At 46.5% G+C, this 24906-nt stretch overlaps 1 protein-coding gene across 2 annotated transcripts; it reads right to left on the bottom strand.

Moving 5' to 3' along the window:
* Positions 1 to 243: 243 nt before the first annotated feature.
* LOC308337573 (carbonic anhydrase 5B, mitochondrial-like) lies at positions 244 to 24646 on the bottom strand. 2 transcript variants are annotated; one of them, XM_080795671.1, is made up of 6 exons: positions 24493 to 24646; positions 18614 to 18808; positions 8599 to 8796; positions 3217 to 3409; positions 2316 to 2374; positions 244 to 1326 (listed from the first exon to the last, which is right to left on the bottom strand). In XM_080795671.1, exons 2-4 carry the CDS (start codon positions 18753 to 18755, stop codon positions 3357 to 3359), a joined length of 393 nt encoding a protein of 130 aa, XP_080651797.1. In that variant the 5' UTR covers positions 18756 to 18808; positions 24493 to 24646; the 3' UTR covers positions 244 to 1326; positions 2316 to 2374; positions 3217 to 3356. The 2 variants fall into 2 exon arrangements, with proteins under 2 accessions (XP_080651797.1, XP_080651796.1); XM_080795670.1 differs by lacking the exon at positions 24493 to 24646 and adding an exon at positions 24308 to 24391.
* Positions 24647 to 24906: the final 260 nt, after the last annotated feature.

Here is a 24906-nt window from a genome sequence, read left to right as displayed (position 1 = left end):
CGTAAACTAATCATAACTGCATCATCCTAATACTGAATGATCCCTACATTACTAGAACAAATCCCAGGTGATGCACTGGTAGATTCAGGTATTTTATTTAGCTTTCCTTATTTCTAAATATTCTTGAGATGTACTACTTTTGGGGTTTAGTGTTTATTTGGGGGTGGGTGTCCAATCTTTGGTGGGTTTTGGTTTCACTGTTATCTTGGCTTCATAAAAAAGAACTTAGAAGCTTTTGTCTTTGGAAAAATTTTTTAATCAATAAAATTTCAAAACAAACAAGTGAAAGCAATTATTATTACAGTTTAGTTCATTTATGAATTAAACAACGTTCTGTGTACTGACATAGTAACCACCACTTAAACTTTCATTTCTAAATGCAAAACAAATACCAAAACTTCAAAGTCAAAACTTCTTAAAATAAAATTTCTGTGTAGACATTGTTGGGCTCTGTCCTTACCTTGAAATTCTATAGTAAGTATCTCTTAAGAAAATTAAGGCTTTTTACACAAATACAGAGAACAAACTCTGTATGACAGTTGGCAGAGGAAAGGGGAATATCGGGGAGGGGGGGATGAGGAGGAGAAAATGGGTGAAGGGGAGTGGGAGGTACAAGACTTCCGGTACTGAAATTAATAAGTCATGAGGATGAAAGGTAAAAAGCACAGGGAAAAACAGTCAATGGGTTTGTACCAGACTTGTATGGTCACGTGACAGACGGGAACTATGCTTGTGAGCATAGCATAATGTACGCGGTTGTCAAATCGCCATGTTGTACACACGAAACTAGTGGAACATTATGTATCAACTGTACTTCAATAATAAATAAATATCAAACTGGTTTGAACACATCCATTTCCAGCCTTCTTTTTTTCCATTTAAAGATCTTAATTTTTATAGCGATTCCTCACCTTGCATATATAGCAAAATACACGTTATTGTCAAAAATGAAAGCAAAAAGCTTATGTTCTTCTAGGTCTTAACGCCTGTCTCTGGTTAATTTGAAGTATCTCCAAATTCATGTCCAAACTGAGAAAAGATGTTAGCACATCTTAATAAACATGTATTAGCATTACGAGATCTTAAAAACTGATGCCAAGGTTGGAGCCCAGCCTTGCTTTAAAGGGGTAGGCTAGCATTTCCTCAGAAAGAAATGTGGAAAGAACATACCTGATCATCATCAACCTATAGGGCTGCTTCTTAATGATCCAGGTGTCGGCCTCGGAGAGTGGGGGAGGTAGTCAGGGACCCTGAGAAGGTCCAGTAATCTGGGCAGGCAGGCATCAGGCAGGAAGGATCAAATGACCCAAATTCCACAAGGGTGTCCTGGCCAAGAGAAGAGGTCACCAAGTCATCATTTCGTGGTGAAAATCACTCAGGTATCAGAGGACGGGGGGATGAGTCTCGGGGAGTCTAGGGACTAGCAGCGGTCTGGAGGATCTGTGGGCCCTTTAGGACCGACTCACGCCCCTGCCTTGTTCCCGTAATTAACTAGGTAGTTCTGCCCATCCTCCCCGGGACGGGGGAACGGGAACGAGGCACGAAGCACTGCCTCCCTCCGTTCCAGTGACTTTACTGCAGGTGCTCTCCTCTCAACTCTTTGGGAGGCATCAGGCAGTACAGTAGCTGGTGCGTGAACAAGGAGACTTCCCTTTTTCAAGAAAGAGCAACAGAATTCTCCTTTCTAAAACGCAATGCAAATTTGGGGGAGCCAAGTTCCTGGCCAAAAAGGGGGAGACAGAGAGAGGGAAGGGCAAAGAGGGAGATGGACAGGGAGGGAGAGGGAAGGAGGCAGTGGGGAGAGACACTGAGGTGGGGAGGAGGCGGTAGAGAGAGAGAGACATGTGGACCTCCAGGGAACGGCCCCTTCGGGACTCTAAGTCCCGCAGGATAGTTAGTCTGGGGCCTGGACAAAGGTGTCCATTCTGAAGGATGTGGGTAATTGTTCTGTACAGCCGGCCACGCCACGTTTCCGTCCAACTCTGCTCTGCTCCCCGCCCGCGGGACCGGAGGTCGAGTCGGCAGGGCTGCTCTGGCTGTTTCCACAGGGACTCAGAAGGAGCAGAGGAGGGGACAGCACTGGGTTCCCGAGTCCCTGAGGGCTAGGGCAGGGCAGCAAAACCAAAGCGGTGAGGACGCACCCACAGAATCCCTTCCGGCCCCTGCAAGGTGTCCCAGGGCCGGGGGCGCTCTCAACACACACATGTTAAGTGGCAAGTGCTCTTCCGGGGCAAGTCGCAAAGTGCCATGTGAGTGTCTCCACTCTCAGATTACACGAAACAGGCATTTCAAGTGACTTGGGGGAAAAACATTACCTTGTGCTTAACTGATGGCACAGTATCCACGAATTTCTGTAGCTCTTTGTGATGTGCAGCTAACGAACAATAAATGAGAACATATTTTAAAATGAGATGTTACTCTACTATTGTTATAGAATGTGAATTCATATCAGACAATTGGTGATTACTTAAAAACAATCTACAGTACTGAAATTGCACTTAAACTGACAATTTAGGATGTTATAAACATCACTGAATGAAAGCACATACAAAACAAACAGGTAGGTGGTTTGTGGACAAGCTCACAAGCCCACAGCGTGCAGGGAAAGGTGCCCCTGCTCCGTCAGCCTCGCCACCCCCGCCCAGCCTCCCTGCTGCTCGGCCTCCAGGGGCCCTGGCGGCTGAAGCCCTCCCAGCCAGTCAGGGCGTGCTAAGGCCCAGCTCTCAGAGCATGCCCGCGTCCTCAAGGGCTCATTCCTGGAGCCTCAGTGTTAATAACCACCCTTTCCAGTTCATTTTTGATGCTTTGACATCTGAGGCTTCCTGGCACTGGGGGTGGGGGGGGACTGCCCCTCCCAGAGTGAGTTAACTCCAAGAGAGAACAAACAACTGGGAGAGCACCCTCGTATGGAAACCAACCAATCCAGAGCCCGAACAGCTCCTTTATCAGCACTGATGTGCCCGGTCACGGTCCCCGTGCCCCACCCGCCCCAGGACCAGGGGGGCAGACAACTAGGGGACAGCCCCTCTATGCTGCCTTGTGTGCTCCTTCCCCCAGAACCACAACCGGCTCTCAGCCACCATTTCTCCTCCTTCCCTCTGCCTCCTGGCCATCCCTGGCGCTTCCCCACGTGGCTCTGCCTTTTGGCTTTAGGGACGGTAGGATACAATTCTTCTTGCAGGACAGTCATTCCCATGTCTGTCCGTCTTACTGTACCTGATGAAAACAAATCTGGGCCGCCCAGGAAACACTGTTTCTCCAGAGCCTGCAGGAGGCCGGCCCCTGCTGAAGTCTCCGGGAACTCAGAGGCCCCGCGCAGAGTATGGTCTGCTGATTCTCCATCAGTTCTGCAGCAGTCAGCCGTGTGACCCGGCAGGAAAGCAGTGAACTTCCGGGAGCTTCACTTCCTCTGGAAAACAAAGACGACAGTATCGTCATCAAAGACCTCTGGGGAAGATAAATGAAGCACTTAGCAAATAGTCACAGAGCACTCATAAATACTGCTTCCTTTCCGGATCACTCCCCATAGCTGTTTGCTTTATCTTTTTATGCCATTCTGAATGTATTCACTGATCTCACCTTTTAACCATTATTTGCCTTTATCCTTTTATAACAGTGCCAACAAACAGAAATGTAATGCAAATCACAAAGGTAATTTTCAAGTCTGTAGGAGCCACATTTGAAAGTCCTAAAAATCCACTTCCTCAGTTGTATTAGCCACATTTCTAGTGCTTAAAAGTCACACCAGCCTTATGTATACCATATTGGACAGCACCATTTTATACCATTTGAAATACAGTTGTAACAATCTCGTCTTGTAAGCACGGCTTATCTTACCAGTGTATTGATCCCAATATTCTTTTTTTTTTAAGATTTTATTTATTTATTTGACAGATAGAGATCACAAGTAGACAGAGAGGCAGGCAGAGAGAGAGAGGAGGAAGCAGGCTCCCTGCTGAGCAGAGAGCCCGATGCGGGCCTCGATCCCAGGACCCTGAGATCATGACCTGAGCCGAAGGCAGAGGCTTTAACCCACTGAGACACCCAGGCGCCCCGATCCCAATATTCTTAAATAACAATATCGTAATGTTCGATCTTTCCATTCTAGAATACATTTGAAGTTGGTAAGTTGGTTTTTTTTTTTTTTTTTAAAGATATTCTTATCACAGGGGCGCCTAGGTGGCTCAGTTGGTTAAGTGTCCCAACTCTTGATTTTGGCTCAGGTCATGATCTCAGGGTTGTGACACCGAGCCCTGTGTTAGGCTCCGCGCTCAGTGTGTAACCTGCTTGTTCCGCTCCCTCTGTTCCTCCCCCTGTTTGTGCTCTCTCTCTCAAATAAATAAAATCTTTAAAAAGATTGCTATCATAGCTAAACTATCTTCCTCCGGCTGCTGCATCCTCAAAGCTTTGAAACTTGATTGCATTATGATGCACCAAGTGCAGCTGAAACACTATAAAAAGGATTAATGCCTGACCCTACAGGATTGCTCCAAAAGAAATCTCCTGCCTTATTCAACCTACAGTATTTAAACATGTTTCTTCACCTAAAATAAAGCCAGTGGGAAAAGCATATGATAATCTGATGCAAAATGAGACAGAAACAAAGAAGAGGAAGATTTAATGCAGAAGCAACAATTAATATTACTTTGAAATAAAAGATTTGATGAGAAAAAGTTTTTATTAGAAGTGGATAATATTTCAGTAAGGGATCAACATTTGTTCATTCCCATCTTGATTTGCAGGAAATACTAAAATCCAAATCCACTGGCATCAAAAGTAGCAAAGATGCTTATCTTGAGAGAAGCAGATTCTCCTTATGGAAATTAAACAGGAATTGACACAATTCTTCTTTGATGGATAGCCACTCAACACGTGTTTCTATTTTTAATGTAATATTTAAAATTAAATAGGGTAAAAGTTACAAATTTTTTTAAATTTATTTATGTGCTTTCTATATTTCCCTAAAAGTATTCCTCATCCATCATTCATGACCTTTCTGGCATCACCATCCCCCCAGCCTCCCAAGTGAGAGGACTCAAGGATGTGGTTAACGTTGCTTTCTCCTCACTCGATGAGTCCACCTCCAAGCCCTGTTGCTTTTGTACATAGCAAGATGGAGTCACTCACGTCAAGCAGGGCCCATGTCAAGCAGTGAAACAGGCAGTTAAGCATACTGCAGCCACCAGAGATCGCTGAGACCAGCACCAACCGATGATACCCCAGACCTCCTAACAAGCAGAGGCACAGAAATCTGAAGAGGCCCAGGACTGGTTTGATCCCTTCAGAAAGAAAAGACTTTTGCAGCCAACAGTCAGATGCCTCAGACAAGACCTGTGGATGTCTGACCACTTACAAAAGGCCCCTGTTGCCGCACACGGTGCCTGATGGCTCTCCGAACAGAACAGAGATCCTCCGGGGGCTTGAACAGAAGCGGTGAGCGCCGAGCACTGACTCGGGCTGGACAGACCACTGCTGCCTTCTCTCACCTCCCTGCCCACAGCCCACAGCCTAACTTCGTGTTTGGTTCCCTCACTTCCTGTCCCCCTGGGTTATCTTCTTTGTTGTGTGGCTCGTCTTCTGTCTTGCTCTGTGTGAAAGGTGAGAAGCCAAGTTCACCATGTAGGGAAATGTCACTGAGTTTGGAATCCTGAACTTGCTTTGTAATTATGTTAACTTTGCTTAGGACTGGATAGGGCTGACATTGTGGACACAATTTGTGTGTGTGCCTTCACAGTGTGCTCATGACACTTTTATTTAAGAAATGCTTTTTTGGGACACCTGGGTGGCTCAGCTGGTTGGGCAGCTGCCTTCGGCTCAGGTCATGGTCCCGGCGTCCTGGGATCGAGTCCCACATCCGGCTCCTTGCTCGGCGGGGAGCCTGCTTCTCCCTCTGCCTCTGCCTGCCACTCTGTCTGCCTGTGCGCTCTTTCTCTCTCTAACAAATAAATAAAATCTTTAAAAAAAAAAAAAAAAGAAAGAAATGCTTTTTCAAAATGTGCTTTCTCCCTACTTCAATTCTTATAGCCTTCATGTGAGCTCCCACCATCTCACACTTGGATTAATCTGACCTTGTGGACCTGCACTACTGACGGGTTAATCTCAAAAAATAAAGCAATTGACATGAACTAAATGAAATCATGCTGTGTCACGGTGTCATGTAAAAAATAACCAGTACTGGGACGCCTGGGTGGCTCAGTTGGTTGAGCGGCTGCCTTCAGCTCAGGTCACGATCCCAGCGTCCTGGGATCGAGTCCCACATCGGGCTCCTTGCTCGGCAGGTAGCCTGCTTCTCTCTCTGTCTCTGCCTGCCACTCTGTCTGCCTGTGCTCGCGCTCGCTCTCTCTCTGACAAATAAATAAATAAAATCTTAAAAAAAAAAAAAAATAACCAGTACTGATGAACCTAACTTCCATCTCCCCTCCTAAGCATCAGTGATCATCATTCTTCCTATCTCTCCCCAAAATGCACATTCTGCATTCTGGCCACTTTGTTTTTGGCCATTTTCTGAACATCTGCTTTTGCACATGATTTTCCCTCCATCTCCAATGCCCTTCTAATGCTCTTGAAAAACTCCGACTCATCCTTCAATAGCCAAGATAAATGTCCCCTGATAAAGGAAATTTTCAACTTTTAATATTTGTGGGTCCTGCTCCTGGGCTCCCAGGGAAGCTCTGCTTTAACATTTACCAAGGTCAAAATTACTCAGCCAATACCTCACGGCATGTGCTATATGTGCTTTGTTAAAGAAAATAACCAAAAAGGTGCATTCTGAACACAAAAGATAACAGAAAGTAAGAAACTTCCTTGGTTCTCAAGGGGTTAAAATCGTATAGCCCTGCATATACTGGAGACTTAAGATACGAGCTGCAACTTCCTGAAAAGTTCTTTGTCTAATAATTTCTAACTTCTCAAAAATGTTGTAACCGCTTATGTATATAAAATGTATATAGCCCTACCTCAAATGATCCTTTACTGGAAGCACTCTGCAGACTGTACCCTGGGCAGCTGTCCTCACTTGGGCTCGAATAAAACTCTCTTCCTTCCCCTCCCCAACAGAAATTCTAAAAGGTTTGTTCATTTTGCATCGACACCCCTCCTTGCTGAAATCATCACAGACTTCTCTGAGCCGTCTACATCATCCCCTCCTCTGTGGTCCCACAGCACTTTTAGAAACCCTTTCTCAAATTACACTTGCTTTATACTTCTAATTTCATGCATGCATCTCTCACTAGACTTTCAACGCTGGGAGGTCAAGAATCTAGTTAGTATTCCTGGCACTTAGTGCAAGGCCTGGCACATGGCTGGCACTCGGTAAATACAGAATGAATAAATCAGTCATTGGTTGACAAAATACATACATGTTACTTGGTGACTAAAAACATAAAAATGTCTTTTTCTCGCCTGATTATCCTTTTGCTCTGCACTGCAATCTTATCATATAAAATCTGGCTAAATTGTATTACTATTTAATACAGAAGCTCTTTGTAATGTCAGCAAGCAGAGGAAGGTTAGCACACATTCAACACACGGAGAACAAATTTCAAATAAAAGTAATGCAAATGAACAGTCAATACATATACAGTTTCAAATGAAAGTAAATTCAAATACATAACTTTAAATAAAATTTCAAATCAGAATCTATACATAGATACATATCTATTTTTTTAAAGATTTTATTATTATTTATTTGTCAGCGAGAAAAAGAGCACAAGCAGGGAGAGATGCAGGCAGAGGGAGAAGCAGGCTCCCCACTGAGCAAGGAGCCGGACGTGGGACTCGATCCCAGGACCTTGGGATCATGACCTGAGCTGAAGGTAGACACCTGAACCACCCAGGTGTCCCAATACGTATCTATTAATAGGAAATACCACGTATACCAGAAAGAAACACACACGAAAATGAAAGGGACATGGTTCGTATACTCAAAAACCTCTAATGATGATGCAGCAACTCCATGTGGGTTATGTACCAACGGGAAACACCACGGAAGATATACGGACACCCATGTTCACAGCCGCATTATTCACAAAGGCCAAAAGGTGGCTACAACCAGTGCCGACAGACAGGTGAACGGATAAACAAAATGTGGTCTATCCATATAAGGGAGTATCATTCCGTTTCACAAAGAAGGAAATTCGGCCATCTGCTACAGTATGGATGAGCCCCACTGACATTATGCTCAGTGAAATCAGCCAGTCATAAAAAGACAAATACTGTGTAATTCTACTTACATGAAGTACCCAGTAGTCCAATTCACAGACAGAAGGTAAAATGGTCATAGCCAAGAGCTGAGAAAAGGGGAAAATGGGGATTTACTGTTTAAGTGGCACAGTTTCAGTTTTGCAAACGGAGAGTAATGGAGACGAATGGGAGCGCGGGTCGCACAGCAGTGTGACTGGACCAATTACCGAACTGTATATTTACAAATGGTTAAGATGACAAATTTTGTGTAACATGTACGTTACCACATTAAAAAAAAAAAAAGCTCAGTGCAGTGAGTCCCATGCCACTGCTCAAAGAGGAGGCAGCGTGGTGTGGCCTGTGCTGACAGCAGGCTGTCCCTTTAACTCCAGACAAGACCACAGGTCGGGCTCTCACCTGACTTATCTGTAGAATCTTCAAATTCCACCAGGAAAGAGTACCCGTTATTCCAGACGTGGAGGCAGGTGGTCGGGTCGTAAGAGATGGTGAGCGGTTTTAAGCCAGGATCGTAGACGCTGTCCCTCCAGCGGATGTTGATGGGCGACTGGCGCTCGCCCCCCGGGACCAGGTCCACGGTCTCCCAGAGCGGGTGCACTAGGAGAAAGCACAGGGCGCCATCGTCCGGACGTGCGCTCTCTGGGATCACACACCGGGCTAGTTCAGGGCTGCGGTGTGCCGAGGGGACGCAATCCAAGTCTCAGGGACGAGCCACTCAGGGGCCAGACAGAAGCAGGGGCCAGAGGCCGCTCGGAGAGCGCCTGGCAGGGAGCCGCCAGCCCGCTGCTCTGCCAGCCGGGAGCCGCTCAGTCCATCCTCTCCTCTCACCTAAACCAAGCGCCGCCCGTCTCCTGAGGACAGGAAGACGCCAGCAGACCAGCACCATGCGGAAGGAGGCTGTTCTCCAATGCGTTGCTCTTCCTTATTGATCATTTTCTGAGCCCCTCCCACCAGACCGGGTTCACAGACGAATACAAATTAATGAGACTTTCAAATGAAACTTTCAAATGAAACTTTCTTTCCAACAAAGGCCAGAGGGAGAGGGGAGGGAGAAGTTTTGGAAAGCAAGTGTTCACCGGAGTGATGAGGGAACAGAAGGCTAGCTAAGGACAAAGCACAGGGGACACCCTGCAACCCCCACCCCCCACTCCTGGGTGCGACATGTGGGCCATTCTTCCAGGAAGCTCCCAACTGTCTTGATGTTAATGCCTTGCTACAGGGAAAAACAACCTGAACTGGACAATGGCAAGGCTTCCAGTTTCCTGGGAGCCTTTAGCATATGAAAGTTCTTTTGAAAACCTCCCTTTCCCTTACCTCCCCCAACTCCCAAGTATATAACCAGCCACCCCTTGCAACCCTGGGGCAGCAGCTCTTCCTGTCCACGGGTGCCCTCATTGTGCTTTCAATAAAACCACCCTTTTGCGCCAAAGACGTTTCAAGAACTCTTTCTTGGTTGTCAGCTCCAGACCTAACCCCACCAACCTCACCTATATTCCAAAACCACATCAAAACATACTTCATAAAAGTTTTTTTTTTTTTAAATAGAAACCTAAGTTTTTAATTGCTTGTCTAGTAGAAATAAAGGTGTGTGTGGCATGAGTCTGTAATTTAGCTCGCAGTTTTGAAGATTTCTGGATTATTTATACAATGCAATATTACAGGCTTCCAACTGAGGTGAGGGGAACACTCTAGGGTTTTGGAAAAATGAAGGAAGGTACCGATGAATTTGGGGAGGAAAAGGAGTCACTACTTCTTAGTTTGAGATAGGCAAACCTTACGAGTAACACTGCCAGTCACTTCACCAGTAAAAAAATGGGGCTTTGGCGGGGAAGGGGAAAAGCAGAGAATTACAGTCTGGGACAAGCAAGCTATAGCAAACCCATAGACAACTGCAGAGAACAAAGGAGAGGAATGGTCTTTTACAGAGGAAAGGAGGAAGCGGAGAAGGCTTTTAGAAACACAAAGTCCACAGAATAACCTGGGAGCTGGAACTATAGTGGTTTCTCACTGACCAGGTTGTAACTGTGTCTCACTGGCCAGGCTCTGGCTGCGGCAGAAGGGAAGTGCTCCCTCCCCATGTAAAGGTGCAAAGGAAGGAGTATCCACGTGCAAAATCGATTTCTTCCTGTTGAGTTTGCAACTGACAAGGAGCGCTCCCACTCCATTACAGATTTAGGTGTGCGTGCACAATCTGTCCCACACAGACGCCACCCACCACTGACACTGATTTTCCACGATGAATCAAGCACCGGGTGTTCCTGGTAAGTCTCTGAGAAATCTCGGTGGACTTCCTGTAACACAGAGAGCTGCTGAGACATCATGCAAGATGGACAGAACGACATGCATAACTTGGGGTGCTCCAGTCCTCTGCCCCTTAGAAGCACCCCAGATGGGTAGAACCAAGAGCAACAGGGACAGAAGAAATATTATTGAGATGAATCATTACCAATGATCCTCTGAGCCTCACCCCACCATGAAGAGTGAGAGTAAGGATCTGACAAAATGATAAGGCAGCTGCTACTCAGTCAACCCCCTCTGTAGAGCAGGTTCAGAGAGACACCTTTTCTCTTTTTTAAAGATTTTATTTATTCGTTTGACAGAGAGAAACAGTGAGAGAGCGGGGGAGTGGGAGAGGGAGAAGCAGGCTTCCTGCTAAGCAGGGAGCAGGAAGGGGACTCAATCCCAGGACCAAGGACCCAGGACCAGGATCGAAACAAAGGCAGCTGCTTAACAACTGAGCCACCCAGGTGCTCCAAGACACCTTTTTTCATTATTAAAAAAAAGACAAAAAACCCAGAAACTTGCCTCTGGTTGACCTTTACAAAGGAGACATTTGTTTTGCTTGGGTAGCTGCTAAAATCTGTAAATTAAAAATCCTAGCCTGATGGGTTTGTTTTGGTGGTGGTGGTTGTTTTTTGGGGGGTTGGGGTGGGATAAAAATGAGATAGAGGGCTCTCCTGTAAGTAGACCACTGGTTCTCAACAAAAGGAGAGATGCTGCTCCTAGAAGACATGTTGGCAATGTCTAGAGGCATTTTTGGTTGTCACAACTGGAAAAGAATGCTACTGACATCTAGTGGATAGAGGCCAGACATGCAGCTAAACATTTTAATGCACAGAATTATGATGACACCCCCAAATGCAAATGAACTTGAGAAACCATGGTCTCTGCAAACTCAAGGTATTCTCCCCATCCCCCTCTGTCTCTTTCTTTTTTTTCTTATTATAAAACAGTACCATCTTATCTCTGGAGAGATCTAAACGCAGTGTTTTTCTTGATTTTCTTAGTATAAAACAACTTATTCCTTTGAGAACAAGAATTTTGTTTCAGAAACCTAAAAGAAAAATGCATTTGCCTGGTACAATATTTTAATATAATAATCTAATTAGAATGCAAATCAGAAAGCATCTCGTAGGGGTGCTGGCAATACTGACTCCACCTTCGGTCCTCCATCTTGTTTGCTGACCTGTCTTGGGGTTATATGTTACGGGCCCCTTAGAGATTAATATCCATACCTTAGAAACGCCAGCCAAGGCCAGAATGTGAGAGGTTTGCTTTGGCTTCCCATGAATCCATTAGAGATAACACAGTCTCTCTGCTTTCCTGACGCACAGCTGGTGCCACAACATCTGGTAAATGTTAGCTGCCCATGAGGTGCGTGCAAACCCTTTGAAATGCACGTGAATGCTCAGACCTCACAAGTGTGCCCCATGAGAGCTCCCTCACTTTATAAAATCTGTGGACCTAGGTTCAGAATTTGCAAATAGCAGCTGTGCCTCTTCTGGATCATCAGTCCTGCCTGATACCCTGCAGTAAGTTAACTCTGAATAAAACTGGGTATATAAACTGTACGGAGTGGCCCGCTCTGTTTTCTAGTCTTGAAGTGCCTTCTCAGTTTGGGGGAAGCTTTACTATTCGTCTCCCACCTTCTAACACAAGTCAACAGCCCTGATTTAGGTGTAAGGATGCCTGGCACAAGGACACCTTGTAACACCTTCCTGTCTAAGATACTCAGACTGTGGCTAAGGGTTTGAGGATTCACACCCTTCAAAACCAACTCAGGAAGGTCTCCCGTAAAGACTAGGCAAAAAGGAAACTAACAAGCAGATGCCCAAGACGGTCCCTCCTTTCACCTTGACTCGTCCCCCACACTCCATTCAGGAAATGCTCAGAATGTACTCTCACCCACGCCAACACTAGCCCAAGAAAACCGGACCTATTCCCTTGTTGCTCTTTTGTGACCTTAGCACTCCTATCAATGTATGCCCTTTGGCTCACAACTTCAGCTTCTAGGTTTCCTTTCCCCCACCACTTGCTCCTCTGGGGAACCCAGATCAGGCCCTCACCAAGTATTTTAAGACATAAACACTAGCTTGTTTCCATGCCGAAAAAGAAAAGATTTTTCTTCTTTATGGAAAAAAAGAAGGTAAGAAGCTATGTGCATGCCAAGTTCACTTGTTTTCCACTGCAGAGCAGTTGTGCTCTCAAAGCAAGAGAGAGGATCCTGCACAGACAATAAAAGCAATCTGCTTATTTAGCATTTTTATCGAGACCAACCCTTCTCCCCTATTCAAAAAAAAAAAAAAAAAAGAAAAAGAAAAGAAAGAAAAAAGATATGCGATACCGATCTAGATACACCTCATAAATACATAGAAACTATCTTCTAAGGTGACCACACAAGTGAAGCCAGCTTTCTCCAAGGGTTTGTTTTGCAAGATAAACCATTGTGAGACAGATAGTCACATTTTTGCTCTTTCTTCCTGTGGGTACCAAGGGCAGGTCACCCCAAAATGCGCCACTTCGGGTTATTATTTCGCATTAAAATTACTTAAGAAATAGCCAGTATAAGAACATTTGGAATCCCCTTTGCATCCAGAAAGCCGGAAATAAATCTCCCACGTGAAAGATACCCCTCCCGCACCAGGAGGTAACGAGACAACCGAGACAACCGTATCACCAGAGATAGGAAATTCAGAGCCAAGAAGCTTGCATAGGTAACCCTTGTTCCTTTTACTAATTTGCTACTCCAGCCCAAACTCTGTTTAGAATTCCTTACTAACTGAAGATCCTGAATAATTTTCTTTGTCCTGCCAATTCCCCACGGAGTGCTTGTTTCTTCGTCTGAACAGTAAAAATGCTGCCTGCTTTGGTCATTTCTTTGGATGACAATTTTATTATTGGGTCTCCATATGCATGTAATTAAACTTTTGGGGTTTTTTTTGTTCTCTTGTTGCTCTGTCTCATGTCAATTTAATTCTTAGACCAGTTAGAACTTCTAAGAGTAAAAGAAAAAATTTTCTCTCCAACACTCTCACCTTCTTCGCCACGTTAACAAAACACAGATTGAAGTGTTCTGGAACTTTGCTCCTACTTTTCCTCAAAACAGGAAGAGGATTAACTGTTCTAATTAATATAGTGCCTTCATTCTCAGGTTCTTCTCATATGGGGAAAGTGAAATGAACAGAAAGAGTGATTTTTACCCAGCATCGTTTCGGCGAGCAGAGCCACACTGCCGTTAGGAAGGGTCACTCCTATACTGTGGACGCGCAACAAAATCCCTGTAGATTCCACAGCAACGTGCTCGGTTCTAGTTCTTATTTACAGGACTAGATCTGGTTTTGACTTATTTTGTGTTTGTACCACCCTGTGTCTCCAGCCTCAGGGGGTCCCTCTTTCAACTCTTGAAACACAGAAAGCACCTTCCAGCCTAAGCCCCTCGCTTCCTGCTCCTCCTCCTCAAAACTCAATTTCCCCTCACTCTGCTCAGGGCTGGCTCCTACTATTGGCCTGTCACCTCTTCAGCAAGAGTGTCACCTCCTCACCTTTTTTTTTTTTTTTTAAAGATTTTATTTATTTATTTGACAGACAGAGATTACAAGAAGACAGAGAGGCAGGCAGAGAGAGAGGGAAGCAGGCTTCCTGCTGAGCAGAGAGCCCGATGCGGGACTCGATCCCAGGACCCTGAGATCATGACCCGAGCCGAAGGCAGCGGCTTAACCCACTGAGCCACCCAGGCGCCCACCTCCTCACCTTTCTGACTACCATCTTATTATATGATACCCCCTCTTTTTAAAAAAATCCTAACATTCTGATCTTTTGTCTTCAGAACATTACACAGGTGTAATAATCATCTGCATGCGTGCCTAATTATCTGCCTCTCCCAGTGTTGTACAAACCCCAAGAAGATCTGAAGTGGCTCTTAATCCTGCCTGTTCACTGAACATATAAGATAGAGAGACCGGAAGGTTCCAGTCTTTCATCTTTATTCCTATTACCTTACGGATCACATTATATTTTCTGTAAGGATCTTTCGGGCTTCTCTCTTTCTCACCTTGCCCATGACCAGCAACCCAGTTCAGGCCCCTACACCCTGGACTTCATACCATGCGTCTTGATCTCAATACCCTTTACTATGTTTTGCCATTCACCAGTTCTCCTAAATCACCACTCATCACGCTGTTCCTGTGTTAAAGTCTGTATGCCATGTCTTAATCTGCATCTAATACCAAGGCTTTCCTATTAGGAACCCACCTCAGCTACCTAAATTTCCTTTTTCTTCAATCTTCCCAAACTCTGGTCTTACCACGCTATTCCCCTTGGGTCATTCCAAGAGAGCTATGCCACAAGTGTCTATAACACCCACGGGGCTTTGAAAACTTAGTACAAAATAAAGAATGCAAACTATCTCAATACTTTTCACGGGTAAAATATATATTCCCTGTACAGAATTTCATAAACGAACAAATTTATTTTTCCTTCAGTTTTACAGAGATGTAACTGACATACTATTTGTTCTTTTTTTTTTTTTAAATTTTATTTATTATTTGACAGACGGAGATCACAAGTAGGGGGAGAGAGAGGAGGAAGCAGGCTCCCTGCTGAGCAGAGCCCAATGCAGGGCTCCATCCCAGGACCCTGGGATCAGACCTGAGCTGAAGGCAGAGGCTTTAACCCACTGAGCCACCCAGGTGCCCCCTATTTGTTCTTTTTTAACGTGGTTGTTGGAAAACACAGACTTGCCTATATGGCTCATATTGGTGGCTCATGTTATTGATCCACTGGACATAGTTGTTCTACACCCTCACTGGCTTTTTCTCCCGTGCCTTGCCCTGTTCCTGTCCTTTCTGTCGATATGCGATTTCCTCATCAAACTGAAGAGCATCTTAGTAGGCCTAGAGCTGAGCACAGTGAAAGGATACACAGGGACAGCCCCCTCCCATATGAACTGTTAAGGATGATCACAGAATGACCAAATGCAGAGCACGAGGGCTGTAAGAGGCACTTTGATGCCGAGCCCAGGTAACCCCAGCGCGCACGCGCGCGCACGCGCACACACACGAGTTATCAGCACAGGAGACTAGAGCCCACAGTTCCTGGGTTCTTTGTTAGCTCCTTGTTGCTGCTGACACCTCTGAAGCTATTAATACAATTCAAGGGGGCTCTTTATCAGCCTACAGTTTCTCAAGGTTATTTGAACGTTAATGACTCGGTCTGATGCATCCTCAATCTATATTACTTTGGGATTACCAGAGTTCTTGGGAAGACACTGCAAAATAAACTTTTTAATACTAATGTTCTCGAGGATTTTCGTCCTTCAAAATTAATTGGAGAAATAACAGAACAACTTTCTAACACATTTCAGTTATAATACTGACCAGTCCTGTCAAACAGAACTTTGTTGGATGATGGGAGATTTTCAATATGGTAAGCACTAGCAACATGTGCCCATAAAATTATAATAAACTGACATTTATGTGAAAATACCCACATGGGACCAGTGGCTAGATTTTATACAATGCCACTCCATTCCATGCTGTCCTAAAAGAAAAATGTTTCTTTTCCTTTAAAAACTAGGGAGATCGTTAGGATTATCATTGGAATAACAACAAATCTGTACCACTTCCATTCTAGTTGATTTTATTAAATTAAAAATTAACATGATTAAATTTATTTTCTTCTGCCCTAAAATCTCTGCCTAATATATATTTTTTTTCATGTGACGATTAAGCTAAATTTCACTAGATGATACACTAAACGAAACTGATTTTATTTGTACCTTGGGTAACAGATGCACGACTGTCAACATTTACTGTCTGCTACTGGAGATAACAGCAAACAGCCATCTGAGTGGACAGACAATGATTCCCCGGGAGGCGGGGAGTGGAGACCGAGGTGAGGCACAGAGCACAGACAGGCTCTAGGAAATGCCGCTTTCGGAATCAGCCATATCCTCCCACTTCCTTTACTCGTCATCCTCCTTAACCCCATCTGAACAATGTCCAAGCATCTGAGGGACGCACTGAGCCTGTGACGATGATAAAGACGGTGATGGCGATAAGCCTAGTGCTAGAAGGACCTGCCAGCACCCTCCTCACGGACTGGCAGGCACTAGCGAAGGACTTTCCAGGTTATCTTTTCTAACCCTCAAAGGTCTTGGGTCGTTCTGGGTCACAACTATACAATGGGCCTTCTGCTGGGGTAGTTAAGTTGCCAGACACAATGGGTACTGTCTTTACAACTGATCAGCAGGAGGTCTGGGATTTAGCAACAGGAAATGCTCAGTAGCTCAGGACAGCAGAGACCATAAACTCTCCCCAGCGAAAAAAACATGCCAAAAGCCAAATCAAATCACAGCTGTCACCTGTTTTCCTTAGTAACTTATAAACAAGAACGTTTTGTCTGATGTGGGAAGTGAATCAAGGGAAGCCCCCACATCCCCAAGCTATGACTCTTTGGGTCTGTCAATACTGAAAGAAGTAAACTACCTTGAAGACATTAGCTTATTGAATTTTATACCTTTAAATGTCATTTTTAAGTAAAAACAAACAAAAAAAATCAAGGAAAACTACCACACTCACACACAATTTCAGTAACTAGCCAAGTATGACTATTTTTTTTTCCCAATTTAAGCTTCAGACCCCAAAATGCAAATATTGAGAATAGGCCATCAGAGTAGGATGTGGGTCTGCTGGTAGGAAGCCACACCCAACAACTAGAAACTTAGGACTCCAGCCAGTTTACTCAGAGAACACAGTATCGGAAGAAGCAAAATAAACCTAAAGTGAAAATATATTTACAAAGCAGTTTTAGGACAATGAATTTAGCTCGATTAGCATTACTAACCAATTCCTTTCTTATGTGCAATATAGGGTCAAAGAGAGGAAGCCAAAGGAGGAAAAGTTAAGAAACCTGGAATTTTGAAGGAAGCCAACATTTAAAACTCTGCGTTAATTCATGGAGAAAAGTGGGAAATATATAAAATATTCCTAGCCATTTCATTAAACTTTAAACTCCTCTCTCCACTAACACATACATTATCCTCCTCCCATCATTTTGTTGGTTCTTTACCAGGATTATTTTGTTCCTCAGGGATATTCAGAATGTCATTCGACACCCACAGTGCGCACTCTACCCACAACAACACAGAATGACCCCCCCCCCCCCATGTCAGTAGTGCCTCGCTGGACAATCGCTGCACTGTAGGGACGGGGCAGGGAACTGGTACTTCAGGAAGGGAATGAGATGCAAAAGCGTTCGGGGAAAGGCCATCGGCTGCCTCGCTCCATATGCTGCGTCTACAGCAGCGCCCACACTGCTAAGCTGGTCAATGAGAATGAACCCTGCAATGCAAATGAACCCTGACTTGAGAAAGAATATTCCAGACTGTGAAGCTACTGACCTGCTTAAAACATTAACATGCAACTTCCAGAACGTTAAGACTCACAGAAATAATTGGCCGTCTATGGATCAACGTCAGTAAGTAAGACCATTGCTAACAAAAACAATTCAGAATAGGTTCCAGAGTATTTGAAACTGGGACACTGCTCTTAACTTATTTCTGTATAACATCACTTTAACATATTAAAATTAGTCAAGAAAAGGGCTTTCCAAACCTTATTACGGAAATCATTTCGCAACGTATATGCATATCAAATCAGCACATTGTACACCTTCGACCTACATGATGTTAGGTGGCAAGTCTACGTCAATAAACCTGGGGAAAAGAATTTTCCACGTTTATTTTAGAAAAGAAACAGGAACAAGTAGTTATTCTCACGGTTCTGAAGGCACACAATCCCACTCTGGAATGCCAATGACACCATATGGGTAAACAGGACACACGTGACTGTCATATAGCACCAAGACTCTCGCTCACTCTATTTTTAAACACGTATTTATTTGAGAGACAGACTATGGGCCAGTAGGGCCGGCGGAGGTGGGGAGGGAGAAGGGGCAGAGGGAGAGGGAGAGAGACTCTTAAGCAGACTCTAAGCTGAGTGTGCAGCTGACGCGGGGCTCGATCTCACGACCCCGAGACCACGACCTGAGCCGACACCAAGAGTCGGTTGCTTAAGCGACTGCGCCCCCCTGATGCCCCCACCTCTTGCTCTCCTTAAGGCGGCAGTGTACTCACGGGCTCGGTTCCGGCTTTTGTATGTGCAGGTGTAGAGGCTGCAGGGCCTCGCTGGCACGAACCTGGGGGTCTGGAATCTTCTCCACAGTGACTTGCATGGAGAGGCTTGAAGAATGGCCCTCAGGCTACTCATCACCACCATGTTTAGCTTGAAATCCGGACCGGGCCCTGGATAACTTGCAGGAACCTGATAACCTAGAGGCAGGAGGACAGAGGAGGCAAAGCTGTGAGCAACGGAGTCCGACCATCGGGTGGAAAGCTCCAAGTGGGACAATCACACGCAGACAATGCATCCACACGGCAGGGCTGGGGCTGGGGGGGCGGAGGGGGAATGACTCAATACTTTATCCACTCCTCTTCCTGAAACTCACAGGTCACTCCAGGAGGACTGACTCTTCTGCTGTGATGTCCACTTCCCACTCCTGCCTGCACACCAGCCCCACGGCCTTCGGTTCTTCCCACTCCCCAAGCACCCTCCGGTCTCAGGGCTCGTGCAGATGCTCCTCCTTCCCTGGACCCCTCTTCCTCCTCCCCCTGTGCCTGGTGAATGCCTCCCCTCTCCTCGGGTCTTCTTCCCCAGCATCCCTTCCTAGAAGCCTCCCCTGTCCCTGCGCTCACTGCTCACTGGGAGAGCCCAGCGCCCTCTTCACCCCGCTCAGGCGCCTCCTGCAGCCCCACGCCTGATCCAGAAGGTACTTGATGACGCCCCCTCCCCAGCCACCCAGCCCCGCGGCGCTTGGACCCCATCTGTCTCTGTCACAGCTGCATCTCTCAGGGACACGCTGCCTGGCCCGTGACGGCGGCTTGGTGACCTGGGCGCGCTTCCCTGGTGACGGAGATGAGGATCCCGATTTCCAGAACTCCAGACCGGGAAGCGATTGCCAGCCCGTTCCTGCTCCGTATGAAGGGCTCTTCCTAGATGCCTCCCCCACCCAGCTGTGGGGTCCTTCACACTTTCGAAACACTTTTCAGTGCTTGCCACTGCAGACGAGGGCCTCATGCCCCTCCCTGTAAGATCTGGAGGCCCCTAAAGCTCCGCCCCATCTGAAGGAGGACCAAACCCAAAGACAAATCTAAGCTAGCGTCACAGGGATGGGAATTCTGCCAGTAAATGTTTGCACTTCAACGTTCATTGTCATTTCCTTTGTTCCGGGAACCATGTTGGGTGCTACCATGCAAAGTGGAACAAGGCATGAACTCTACGTTGCAGGTAGGCCACCAGCTTCTCCCCCTTGAAGCCTCTGGAAATGCACATCATATGGCAAGGGAAACCATCCAGGACTCCTCAGAGTCTGCCTTCGGCCTATCAGAGGCCACTCAACTGTCTGGCGGTGGTGGCTGGGGGAGGAGAGGGGCCTAAAGACACAAAAGAGAAACTGAGGGGCACTGAAGACACATGTCACTTACATATTGGAACTTTACTTCCAATTTCCAATTTTATTTAATTTCTTTTTTAAAGACTTTGCTCATTTGGCAGATCCACAGCAAGAGAGGGAACATAAGCAGGGGATGTGGGAGAGGAAGAAGCAGGCTTCCCACTGAGTGGGGAGCCTGATGCGGGGCTTGATACCAGGATCCTGGGACCATGACCCAAGCCAAAGGCAGACACCTAATGACTGAGCCACCCGGGTGCCCCTGGAACTTTGTTTCTGTATACCATCTTTCTGAGAAGAGCGTAAGCTACAAAAAAGCACATTATGATCCCCAGCAATGCTGAGCAAGAAGGCAAATGTTCAGGGCACCTGGGTGGCTCAGTGGGTTAAAGCCTCTGCCTTCGGCTCAGGCCATGATCCCACGGTCCTGGGATCGAGCCCCGCCATCGGGCTCTCTGGTCGGCAGGGAACCTGCCTCCCCCCCACCTCTCTCTGCCTGCCTCTGACTACTTGTGATCCCTGTCAAGTAAATAAATAAAATCTTTTAAAAAAAAGGGAAATGTTCACTTCACCCTCTCCTCTTCACGTACCTCACTGCTACCCAGCTGTAAACCTGATCTTCCCCACCGTATTGCTGCCTCATACTTGCCAACTCTGAGGTAGAAGAAAGAAGGCTACACCCAAGGGAAAGTAGAGGGAAAAAACCACCCCTCAGTTGTGTCCACTGAAAGCAGGAAGCAGCTACTTCCTACTACTGCCCTGGAAGGAACAAATGAGGGCTCCAGGAGTAGCCCTTTATAAGCAGCAACACGCCAAGTGTCGGGACAAGTACTGCAAGTGAACTGTGGCCTCTCAGCCCGGTGCCATGCACTCTGTTGTATGCATCACTTTGCTGGTGAACACACTCAAGGCAGGGAGTGAAAATGCACGGTGTGTTTGGGCTGCTGGACCAAAATACCACAAACTGAGTGGCTTCAACAACAGACTTATTTTCCAGCTTTAAGGGTTGGAAACCGAAGACCAATGTTCCAGCCAATTGGTTCCTGGTGAGAATTCACTTCATAGCTTGTACACAGCTACGCTCTCACTATGCCTTCAGGTGATGGACAGACAGCAAGTTCTGGACTCTTCCTTTTCTTATAAGGACACTAATCCTATCATGCAGCGGCAACCTCATCACCTAATCAAACCCTAATTACTTCACAAAGGCTCCATCTCCTAATACCATCCCATTGGGTGTTAGGGCTTCAACCTATGGATGGGGGTAGGGAGAGCAGAAACATTCAGTCCGCAATACACGGTCACCACATTAAAAGGGACCAGTGGGAAGTTCATGAATCCCATATAAGTGCCTCGCCTCCAGGCCTAAATCCCTACGTGGGGTCTTAGGGTCAGTGTATCAGTTTGTAATAAAGAACCACACGTTGGGTGGCTTAAACAACGTCAATTTATTGTCTCACAGTCCCGGAGGCTGGAAGTCTGAGATCAAGGTGCCAGTACGGTAGGTTCTTTGTGGGGGCTGTGAGGGAGAATGTGTGCCAGGCCTCTCTACTTGGGATGGTTAATTCTATGTCAATCTGCCCAACAGGTGCATGTGACACAACTGAAGTGTGGAGCCAGGTGGGGATTTGAGATTGATTTGAAGACTACCGATTCCCAAAAGACTGGAAGACCTTCAGGTATTATTCCACATACACAGGATGGTTTCTGATGACCCCATGTGCACAGCACAGGAGGGAATGGAGTGCGTAGAATGGAGCCAGGAAGATCAGTGACAAGGACATTCCTTCAACCATCCTTCACTCAGTCCATCATTCTTTTATCCTTTCATTCATCAGGAATGATGAATCAAACATCTATTAAATGCCAGACATTGTTCTAGGATCATTGGGGAGGATAAAACAAAGTCCCTACCCTCGTGGAACTTACATTCTACTGGGGGAGACAGACAATAAAAAGCAGTGTAATATGTAAGTCAGCTGTACTGACAATTACATTATAATATACTCAGTGAAAAATAGAGGAGGATTAGGTGAATTTGGAGTGCCACCGGGAAAGGGGCATTACATTTAAAGTAAGTTGCTCAAAGGAGGCCTTACGGAGGTGAGATTAGAGCAAAAGACTGAAGGAAATGAGCGAATTAGTAATAGGGCTGTCAGGAGGAAGGGTACTCCAGGAAGAGGGAATTGCCTGTGCAAAGACCCTGAGGTGGGAGCGTGTCTGGCACATACAAGGGGATAGTAAGGAGGCCAGGATGGCAAAATCGAGTGCACAAGGAGGACGGTAGTAGGAGAGAAGGTGGAGAGATCATAGATGCCAGATCATGTAGATTTCTAGGCCACTGTAAAGGTTTTTTCCTTCAACTCAGGGTTTCTCAACCATGACATATTGCCATTTGACCAGATAACTCTGTCTGGGGGCTGTCCTATACATTGTAGGATGTTTAGCAGCATCCCTGGCCTCTACCCATTAGACACCAATGGCACCCTCCCTCCAACTGGGACAACCAAAAATGTCTCCAGAAGCCACAGATGTCCCCGGGAAAGGGGAATCACCTCTGACTGGAAACCACTGCTCTAAGCGAAATCGGGACACAATGGAGTTTTGGCAGCACAGGAGGGACACCATCTGATTTATATTTCTGAAAGATCACTCAGGCTGCCCTACTGGAAATCAACTGGGATAGGAAGCAAGAAAGCAGCAGGGAGATCCTTCAGGATAATCCAGGGGCTTGGAACAAAACATGTCATGGTAGAAGTGGTGAGAAGTGGTTTGGCGTTGGCTGTATCTTGGAGAGACTGCCTGTAAGACGTGAAAGAAAGGAGTGAAGGACGGCTAGAAGATTCTTGGCCTACTCAACTGGAAGGATGGAGTTGCCGTGAACTGAGATGAGGACCGCGCTGTGCAGACCAGGTTTTCGGTGGGACATCCGCAGGTCAGATTTGGGCACGAGAGTGTGAAATGAAATTCCAGAAACCCAAGTGAGACAGTATGAAGCACTGAACTGGAGAGTGACAGCAGTGATGCACCGACGTTCTTTGTATTCAAGAGATTGCCATTTTGGTAAAAAACATAGGATTTGGCACTCAGCTGGAAGAGGGAGAAGGGAAGTAGTTGTTGAAGAAGACCCCGTGATTTTATGGCTGGATGATGCTGGTGGTAGAATGAGGATGAATGCCTGAAGAGAGAAACAAGCTGGCAGAAGGAGCAGGTGGGAAGGGAAAGAGGAGAGTCTTCCTGCTAATCCTATGGATTTGAGGTACAAGGGGACAGCGAGAGGAAAAGTCTAGCAGAGTTTCCAGGGTAGCTATGGTGCTCAGCAAAGGCCATGAGGCTAGAGACATTTTTGTTTTCAAAATATTCAAGAATAGTGCAGCTCTTTACCAAGACCCAGAAAAGAAGGTAGATGTGGTGAAATTTGGTTCACTGTAAACTCCAAAGCAAGCTGAGAACAATGACAGTTTTCAGGGACGTGGAGGGGCAGGTTATGGGTAGGGTGTGGGGCAGCTCCTCTCACCAGTGATACCACACTTCTCTCCAAATTCCAGAAGACTTTTCAGGAGAGAAGAGATGGCCAGATTCACAGTAAGGGACGAAAGAAAAACAGAAAGTAATGTGACTTTCAGGAACTGACAGAAAACTAATTCCACCCAAATTTAGGTGTACACATCTTTCTCATCATCCAGTACTTTTCAAGCTTTCTCAGCAAAAATAAACGAGAAGGAACTGCAGCGATAATAACGAGCTTCCAGCAGCTTCCAAACAGTAGCTTTTAACTCATCCCACAAAGAATCAGAGCCACCAACAACGCTCATGTTTTGTGGGTTCTCTCCCTCCAAATCTGAGGTAGAGCACAAATGAAAAAGGAGACAACTGAGTAGAGAAAACCCAGGTACATGAGTTTTGCTGCTCATGTATCAGAGCTATGCTGCTGATCCCCTGCTCTCTGGGGGTGGTTATGAATCTGTCCATAGCTTTTGGCATGGTCGGGGAGCGGGAGAGAACAACAATGCAGATGTGAATCTCAGCCTGCTACGCCTCGGTTTCTGGAACTGCAATTTCCCCACCTCCTAATGTCTCTGAGACAGCTATTCTATCGTTACGTGGGCAAAACCCTAAAGAAATGTAGCTGTCTCGTGACCCTCAAAGTGAAATAACAGAGTTAGAAAAGGGAAAAAGCGATTCCCTGCCTCCTCCTCTGTTCTACAGAGAAGCACGGTCGGGACTGCGGCCATCCTCGCGGAACCTACAGCTTGTCCCAGCTCCACGTGGGCTACGCGCACCCGCTACTCCTCATGCTCCAGTCGCCGCCCGACCTTACCCGAACGTTTCCCTGAACGCGGACCCTTCCACTCTGCACCGGGGAGAGACTCATGCGCGCGGCCATTTTGGCTACGTCCCATTACGTCTCGCCACGCCTTCTACGCAGGGTACGTCATCTCGCTTAACCACGTCACGTTCCCTTCGCCCCAGCCCAAGTCTCCGACAAAGCAGTGTAACTCCCACCTTGGGCTCGCTCACCGCGTCGGAGCCCGAACTCTCTCCATCCACCCAGAGCCTGGGTCTGCACTGGTTCTCTGCCCTGGCTACACTTCTGATGCCGTCGCTCCAGGCCGACAGCCGCGACCACGCGCCTGCGCACTAACTTGGCCCCGCCTCTGCCTTCCGCCTGGGTCGCCCCTCCTTCGAGCTGGACCATCTTTGTCACGCCCTCACGGATGTGTCACGTCCTCGCGCTCCGCCTACACCACGGCCCTTCTTCCTGTTACGTGGTTTGTGTCCCGTATGCTATTCCATGGCCCCGCCTTTTCACAGATCTTTTTCACGTGCCTGTTATCCCCTGAATCACGCTCGTTCCTCTGACACCACGTTCCCTCCCTTGTGCCCACATCCCTCCTTTCCACTTGGTAATTCCCCCGT

This window comes from Martes martes (assembly GCF_963455335.1).
Source record: "Martes martes genome assembly, chromosome: X".
NCBI lineage: Eukaryota > Metazoa > Chordata > Mammalia > Carnivora > Mustelidae > Martes > Martes martes.
Note: the sequence above shows the minus strand (reverse complement) of the source record. Positions and strands in the feature narration are given on the sequence as shown.